Source organism: Vitis vinifera, chromosome 8, assembly GCF_030704535.1.
Source record: "Vitis vinifera cultivar Pinot Noir 40024 chromosome 8, ASM3070453v1".
In the NCBI taxonomy this organism is placed as follows: Eukaryota; Viridiplantae; Streptophyta; class Magnoliopsida; order Vitales; family Vitaceae; genus Vitis; species Vitis vinifera.
In genome coordinates this window covers 10,657,655-10,666,804 of record NC_081812.1, presented here as the reverse complement: position 1 = coordinate 10,666,804, position 9,150 = coordinate 10,657,655, and the positions used below count along the sequence as shown (strand labels likewise).

At 35.9% G+C, this 9,150-nt stretch overlaps 1 protein-coding gene across 1 annotated transcript; it reads right to left on the bottom strand.

The window, feature by feature from the left end:
• Positions 1 to 692: 692 nt before the first annotated feature.
• On the bottom strand, positions 693 to 3,416 carry LOC100261884 (protein trichome birefringence-like 34). The gene is made up of 5 exons (XM_002264159.4): positions 2,514 to 3,416; positions 2,237 to 2,408; positions 1,794 to 1,990; positions 1,506 to 1,664; positions 693 to 1,078 (listed from the first exon to the last, which is right to left on the bottom strand). Exons 1-5 carry the CDS (start codon positions 2,930 to 2,932, stop codon positions 730 to 732), a joined length of 1,296 nt encoding a protein of 431 aa, XP_002264195.2. The 5' UTR covers positions 2,933 to 3,416; the 3' UTR covers positions 693 to 729.
• Positions 3,417 to 9,150: the final 5,734 nt, after the last annotated feature.

The window sequence follows — 9,150 nt, the reverse complement described above, 5'->3', positions numbered from 1 at the left end:
TTGCGGGTAGTTTCTCATGGTAACGAAAGGAAAGACTTGGGTGGAAGGAAATTGAACGTTAGATTATGATTTAAGCTAGACCATTAGTGTTTAGGTGCAGTTTGGGGGTGATAAAAATGTGCAAGAGGCTTCCTTTTTTTTTTTTTTTTTCTTTTTCCAGTGGATTAAGTTATTGGTCATGAGTTTTGTATTATGGCGATCTGAGTACGTTATTCTGGTAATTGATTTTGACTTCTAAGCTGTGGGTTTATTTATAATCTTTTGTTAGTTGATTTCATTCGTTGCCGTATGTTATAAATTTACGTTAAAGCAATGCAAATTTTCTCTATGAAACCATTATTTCTCTACATAGGTTGAGCCAAAAAAGGAAAGAAAAGGAGAAATTGAGATCGAGTTGATTTACAAGTTTAGAGAGAACATTAGCCATTTTCTTTCACGTTAACCTCTTGGCAATTTTTTCAACCTAACTAGTGAACTTTGACTCCAATAATATCTCTCTTTTCTCTAAGTTGTTTGGAAGAAAATGAGACATTACTTAACTTTCATGCAACATCAAATGTATGGTATAATATTGTTCTCCAGCTAATTTTTCATTTGCTACTCGGCCCAGTGATTTTTCCCATTTTGGGTATTAATCTTCTGGGCTCACTAAGATTTTATTTCTGAAAGAAGTTTAAGACAAATGCAAAAGCTTCACAAATCTTGAATTTATTTCCATTTTGGAATTCATCAATAATGCAAAATGTAGGCATACAGGAGCTCATTCCATACATCTGGGACCCCAGGGAGGCACCAATGTATACAATCTGCATAACTTTTCGGGTCTGATAATTGGTCTTCTGTTAGAGGTTCCCACTGCTTCCTGTAGATAGATGGATGGCCCTCTTTCCTGTACTCTGAAAGTTGCGTAATGTTTAGAACTTTCACATTCACACCTCTTTTTTTCAATCTATCGATTGTGTCGTCTACTACTCCCATCATTTTGCGGCATGATCCATTTCCCCAGTATCCCTCTTGTGAAATCAGTTCTGTTTCACTGTAACAATTTTGACCCTCTGCTGCACCCCATTCTTCAGCCCTGCAATGAACATGGCATGTTAAGAATCCTACTATTTTGATATTAGGTTAGCTTTAGAGCTAGGCATTGGCTAACCGAGGCGCAGCCTCAGCTTTCCCTCTGTCCTCTTAGGAGTCAAGACAACAGCCTAACGAGTCTCTAGCAGGAAAGAATTTGGGCTAGAGCTGGTTTAATTTGATTATATATCAAAGCATTTTGACATAGCTGAGGATACTATTCTTCATTTCATATCTTAGGTTGAAGGAAGTATTCTGTGTTTATGGAGAGTGTTCAGTGGCAGGAGGCAGCTGCTGAGAGACTTTTCTCTAAACAGGTTAGGAGTTTGAAACACTTGAATAAAGAGAATTAAGATAGGAATATCCAAATCTGGAAAGAGTTGGAGGTGTAACTTCACAAATACTAGTATGGGACATATTAATTGACATACCTTTGGTGAGTTGGGGACATGCTAACGAAAAACAACTGGGTCTTGCTTCTGTTGACATGAACTTCCAACCAATCTGACCAAGTTTTGAGAGCCATCTCATAAACGCGTACCATCTCTACATCTTTGTAAATCCCATCTGGGCTTTCAAATGATCCCCACCTAATCATTTGCAGAAACAATATCAAAATTTTTGGTGCATCAATTCAGCATGGTAGGCTCAGAAGTGAAGTTGTATATTCCTTACTATTGATCAAGAAGCTATGATTAAGGGTCCCAATGTGTACTTACAGAACTTTCATTTTGGACCTTCTCCACCAAAGATAGGTATTGAAAACGAGTATGTCTGCATCAGTCCAATGCCTTGCGTGCTTTTCAATTGCTTGCACTCTCACAACCCGTTCTGGTAATCGGTGCATCACTGGATCATCAGAGTTCGATTCCACTAGCATTGGGGCCCAATAGAACTCTATAGTGGCATTGTATTCCTTCATTTCATTAACAAGCAATTAGCCATGGCAAATCCAAATTGTAACCATAGAAAGCATTAAGAAATAGTTTTTTTCTTCACGAGGACCCATAAAAGTGCTGCTTCTCTTAGTGCCCAAGTGGATTTGATTTTAGTAAATAGTTAGAATGGTAGAAGCCCTTTGCCTCATATACATGTACTGATACATGTATGGCACATCAGTCGAGTTTCTTGTGCATCACAAAGAGGGTAGTGTTGGACTCACAGTGGCCTTGAAGGTGGTCAAGGAGCCATTGGTGTGCATGGATTTGAGGTTTGGAGGGATGGATGAATCAACCAGGCAGACCATTGAAACCCACTGGCCCCTATTAAGTGAATCGCCGACGAACACAAGCCTCTTACCCCTCAGCCTCTCCAGCAATGCTGTGGCATTGAACCTTGTTAACATGAAAAACATTCAACAAGACTCAAAAAACATTAACAATCTCATTATCATCATATCAAAGTGCATGAAATAATGGAGCTGAGAGAAAGAGACAGACCTGGGGAGATCACATTGGTGAGGCTGCCATCTCCAATTCTGATAGCTCAAATCCTGCCTCCCAAACTTCTCACAAGCCAACTGATCAGACATGAAAGTGCATTGCTTCTCCTTGTACAAAGGGTGAGACCTATTATCAAACACCCACTTGCCCGAGAACAAATTGCACCCAGAGCACGACGATTCACCGCAGTTCTGACATATTGACTTCCGATCTTCCAACCACCGTCCACCCTCTCCTGTCAAATAAACAGCAGCAACAACCAGTGTAGCCACCAGGAGGCCCATAAGGGAATGAAAGCTGCACCTCACACCCCATGTTCCGGCCACCATGTGCAATTTCTGTGCCATGTTCACCTTCCCTTTGCCAGTGACTGGGGACTCGTTTCTAAATCCCAAAAACTGGTTGGTGGAAGCCATTTTTTTTAATGGATTAGGAGGAGTGGTGCAACTCCATTTATGGGTAGTTTACCAAAAACAATATACATATAGGGTGTTACACACCCTTTTAGCTTCAACGTAAAGGTCTTAGTTAATCATTTGCCGTGTTTTTGCATCAAAGTGAGGATTGGTGGGACTCCAGGAAAGTCTCATCACAGTGAAAACTGGATATGATTCAGTCAAATATTGGATGAATGATGAAACAAAAAATATCTAAAGGGACAGGGTAGTGAGGAAAGTAAAGCCGAGTCACAGCAGCTATTTAGTATTTACCTTGTTTTCTTTATATTTTCTTTTTCTGGTATGATCAGAGCTGTTGAAGTGATTAAAATATACAATGGATTAGGTTGGGTAGTTGAAATATCTATATCCAAATTTGTTGTCCTCAAGCGTCACAATGGCAATGGCCTGCCTCCCGTCTATCCATTACTAAAGAACCATAGAGGATTTGGTAAACGTCATATCGAATCTTTCCTTTTTTTCAAAAAAAAAAATATATATAAATGTGAAAGGATAAAAATACAGCGGCTTCTCGGATCGACACCCATAAAGCCTAACGGTCGAACCTTATCTCCCATTTCTCCCTATGGTGATGAAAGGGAAGAAAGGAAAGGAAGAAAAAAAAAGGAAAAATAAAGGAAAATGAAAAGAGTAGATAGATTTCGGGCTAGAGCATTTTTGCTCCTTCACATTCATGTTATATTTGATAGAAAAAAAAATTGTTAAAGAAAATTTGTTTGAAATTAATTAAACTTTAGCTTTGTATGTAATCATTCAACTCAACATAATTTTTATCATATAACCATCTCATATTTCTAGTATCAAAAATTCATCTTGGCTATCCTTAATTAGTAGGAGAAACCCTTGCTAAACTAAGAGAAGAATTTATTTTCCATACTTAGAGTGTGATAAGTGATAAGGATCATAAACACTTCATATATAAGTATGTTTAAAGGCCTCAATCATAGTCATTTTAACAAAATGAAAATAACTATCTTGTAACCATATAGTCTCAATAAAAGAGTTTCTCACTAATAAAAGATATATATACAAATTAAGTGGTTTAATTAATGAAGGTAATGGACAATAAAAGAATGCCATTTATAAAACAAATATACAAAGCACGGGTTTATTTCACAATATAAACCAATGGATTCAAAAAATCTTTATTTAATAAATGAAAATGGTATAATTTATAATAATCTCATTCATTAACATTATTTTGATTAATCCATTCGATTTGAGTTATTATTTTCTTCATATTATTGTAAAGAGACATTTATATATAATAATTAGTCTCTGAAGGGGCCATAGAAAACTTGTGTATTTGGTAATGCGATATGTTCATACTTAGGATTTTGGTGCAAGATTCGTGTTTTTGGGGACACTTAACTTGGTTTCTCTTAAAGACAAATCCTGTTTACAAAGAAAAACAAAATTTAACTTTTAGTAAATATGGAAATATTTTCTATTATTGATTCTCTATCATATACTTGACATGTGTTATGATGGAACCTTATATAAGCACTAAATATTAAAGAGGACATTTTTTAAAGACACAACACTTGGTGCCATCTATGGAATCAAGAAGCAAAAGCTAATATTAAATAGGACGTTTTTTAGAGACACCACACTTGGTGCTGCCTGTGGGAATCAAGAAGCAAAAGCCTAGTTCTAACAATGGTGTTAGAGAAACAATCGGAGAATATTTTAATGATAATGGAAGAAAATTTTGTAGCTTCAAAGAAGATTAGGCGAGTAGCAAGAGGAACATAAGAAGCAACTCAAAACGCTCCTATCAACTTCAAAAGCATTGCAACAAGAAAACGAAGTGAGGGCTAGAACCCCCCTAGTACACGTCGATTGCAATCCAATTTGTGGACTTGCAACCTTCTTTCAGGCGGTTGCACACATCTATGAACACATGAGGACAACCAAATCGCTTGGTACACCTGAATGAGATTTTAGGCCATAGTAGTCAATTCCACTATTAAGTTAAATTCAAGTTCATATTCAAGCATTGCTCAAAATAATGATGGCCCCCTACACGAATCAGTTCGCCCATTCCAGATCACTAGCTTGATTCATAGATTTGTACGAGATGTACAAGCGTATAGTACGACATTCAAAATATTAGATGACATAGTCACAACATCATTTGCTTCTCGAATTAAACAGGAGGCTCCATGACACTTTATGATGCCCAAAATTTTAATATGTACGATGGGATGGGAGTCCCTTTTGATCACCTAATGCACTTCAGATAGGTAATGACTCTTGAAAGTGGTAATGATGCTTTATTATGCAAAGTATTCCCGTCTAGCTTGTTGGGTCCAACTCTATCATGGTTCCATCCCTTGCCGTCAAACTCAATATATTTATTCAAACAACTATAAAAAAAACCTTTTCCACTCACTAAACATGCTGTGTAAGGCAGAAGCAAGCAAAGTGTAGCGAGTCTATTTCATGTGAAGATGAAGGGGAGTCTATTTGAGAATTCATGAAAAGATTTCAAGGTGAAATTCGACGGAGTCAACATGGATACTTGCGGGCCATTAAGAAAGAATCTTCCTGAATACTCTATTCTTCAATTTAATATCTCTAGATCCACCTAATTTTGCAGACAAACTATTCCAAAGGGCCAACAAGCATGTGATATTAGAAGACAACCTCCGCTCAACCTCCCAACACATGGTTGCATCAACACAAGGGGGCAAAACTGATGTCCTGTGAAGCTTGCTTGGATATTATTCTATTTAAAGTTAATTGAAGGAGCTGGTAAAAGCTGCTGTTTCAAAGAAGCCACAAGTGTCTACCTCAAAGACTGCCTATGTCCTAGAGTTTCATCTTCAAAAACCATAGAATGAATTTGGCTTGAAAAGAATTTTCTTAAGAATTCTTAGAATACCTTTTGGAATTCTCAGCTACAATTCAAAGCACCATATTCTGGATAAAAGCTCTCTTATGTTTAACAATCCGAAAATAATAGGCTTATTGATGTTCGTCACTGCAATCATCAAGGAGCAATTCAACCAGATACATACTCTAAACAGACCAAGATAAAACTTTCTGGAAGCCATTAGAAGTTATTTTACCTCAAAGTTCATCCAATTCAAGTCATATATGAGAGCAAATGTCTTATGCATAGCAGATCAAGAACATGTGGTAATGTCTGCTCATTGAAAGGTCATTTTTGTTTGTCTCATCTATCATATATATATAATAGCCTGAAACGATAGATGATAATGTTCCTAAATCTTCATTCATGATGTTAATTCCATTCTTTTAATAACGCATGCATTCAGCCGAATTGGGTTTTAACTTCTGCAAAATCTTGATTTAGTGCTTGTTAATGCCCGTTTACTAAACTTTTGAGCTCTTGAATAACTATATATATATATATATATATATATATATATATATATATATATATATATTTAATGAATTTTTGGACCTTGAATGTCTCTCATACAAGTTTCCTATATTTTCAAATGGGGAAGTTGATTTTGTCATGAGAAGTTAATCTTAACATAACGCGTTTCACTCTTACTGCAATTACAAGTGGTATATGAGAACAAGGCCAGACTGTTATGCACAGTTGACGGAAGTCCACTTCAATTTTTAAAAGGATTGTGACAATAGTTGATACTCAAAATATGACTCCTAGAACCTCATCAAGATTAAGGAAAAAGGATGATGTTTACCTTTGTGTGGAAAATGAACCGGGATTTGCAAAAGACAGCACTATTGGTAGGTATGATATGCTTAATTTCATAAAAACTTGTTCCAACATGGCTTAAGAATTTGATGTACTTAATTTTAATCTCTTTCTTTTCCTTCACCTAATCATACTAGATTTCACTTTAATCAACAGATCTTTAAATTGGTAGAAAAATTGTCAACAAACACAATGCGTTTTCCAACATTCACATCCGGCAGTTTTTCCTTTTCCCTAACCATCAGGCTTTCTAGCAGTATTTTCCCCCTTTTGAACCATGTTTTTTTTAGTAATGGTACTACAGTATATAGCTTCTGAATTTTTATCTTGATTATAGTCTTCCAATCTTATTAAAATTTTTTACACCAAGGCATTTTTGGGATAGCTTTTAAGTAGTAGTAGACATAATTATTTTCGTTGTGTGGTTTGATTTTATATTTTAGAAATGATTTTATCAAATATAGTATAATTTTAGCATTTTTTAACATTGAAACCAATGCTAAGCGAGTACATTCAAAGATGTAATAGATACACGGGAACCTGCCAATGAGTCTTCTAGTTGGAACCATAGGAATAAACAGTACCACTGGAAAGAAGATTCGGTATAGGGCAACCTCTAACCTCCCTATTCCCCTTATTATGTCATCTTTTGATTATTTCTTCTAAAAACTAATTGGTATCTAGTGAGGATAAGTTAAGCCTTTTATGACATTTGACCACCATCATTTAAGTGACCCATCCATCAGGCTAAACAACAACATTGTAGCAATCCCTCCCCTAATATGATGTTCCCATGCCTTGAACCCATAAACCTAGCTTTGATACCAATTATTGGATCGGACTTTGATCATCTCGTCTGAAAAACCTTTGGTGTCTAATGATCATAGGTTAAGCCTTCTAAGAGATTCAATTACTATCATTTGGATGACCTATCCACCAATCTTAAGAGCGGCATTGTTGCACCCCCAATACTATGGTATTTGGTCAAGATGTCAATATAAGCGGGCTCGTCTAAAACAACACATGAAGGATTGAAAACCAAACAATGAGGATGGGGAGATGGGAAACAAGATTGTACCAACCCAACACAAGTCTCGCTTAATCATGATTGTTATTCATGGTGGGCTAATGGATTCCTCGTGGAGCTTTAAGTCACAAATAAAATGAAGAATATAAGAGGCTCTCTTCAACTATGAGTGGCTAGTGTACAATGCACTCTTACCCAAGGCAATATTCAACTAATATATGGACTCATCACAACTAACCCCTCTAAGTTGTGGCATCTATCACATCCACATGAAGATGCACTAGTCTTAACCCCAACGGTGGTCAAACACATCATCCAGAGAGTTTTTGTCTACCTAAGGAGATCCACCGATTTATTCCTCCTACCTACATTTTTATAGATGGGATATAAACTTACTATGATACAAACCTTATGGCGAGTATTGAAATGGTTCAACAAGTCTCAAATTGAATCACTAGGAGAAGTTTTTCTGCCCGTCTTACTGGGATTGACAACTATGCTAGTATTGTTTAGTCTCGTGGACAATCTATCTTATACAGCATCATATTAGGGCAAGCATGGATTCAAAAGATGAAAGTTGTCATATCTATTTACCACCAAAAATTGAGCTTTTGTACAACATGAGGGTAGGTGGACGTATATTGAGAAGAGGATTAATTAGGTGCATGCAAAAATCTCTTTGGCTTTTTTAAATCTATGCATAACGGAAAAAAAATTAATATCAAAAACAATTTTAAATCTAGAAAATCAAGTTTATATGTGCTTACCAAGATCTGGATGTTCATAGATTGATCTATGTCAATGAAGATTATTACAAAAACATAGATGGTCTCATAAACTTAGTAATCTTCCACTCAATGACTCCTCCTTGAATCTTGGCACTCTGATCGTGGAGATCTAAAGGGTGGAGGTTAGGGTTATTTCTTTGGAACTTAAAGGAAAATGACAAAAGTATGAAGCCCTAACCCTTAGAGAGGTATTTAAAGGTCCTATGAGCTTAAGTGACTTAAGTCCACCTTAAGCTTAAATCACTTAACTTAGTCCAAAAACCCACCTCCAATTAATTAATTAGCTTAGTTTAGTAATATTGTTCAATAACTCCTATGTAACCTTTTGTGTTTACTAAAACACAGTTACACACATAAGTGAATTAAGAACCAATCCAATCCTTCTAAATCGTGTAATCAAGGAATATGAACTCAAATAAGGACTATTGGGATCCATATGACAGTATTGGCTCTCTTAAAATCTAATTTTGAGTTGACTTGACATCCTATTATAAAAGTCAATTGCACTCCAAAACCCTATTAAGTAATAATGAGGATTGTGACCTACTATATGTTGGACTAGAGCACTGAAATAATGACATGATGTAAAAGTATTTCATTCATTAATAAATTTATTTATTTATGTATCTTGTTCCTTTTATTATCCTTTATGCATGAATTGGTT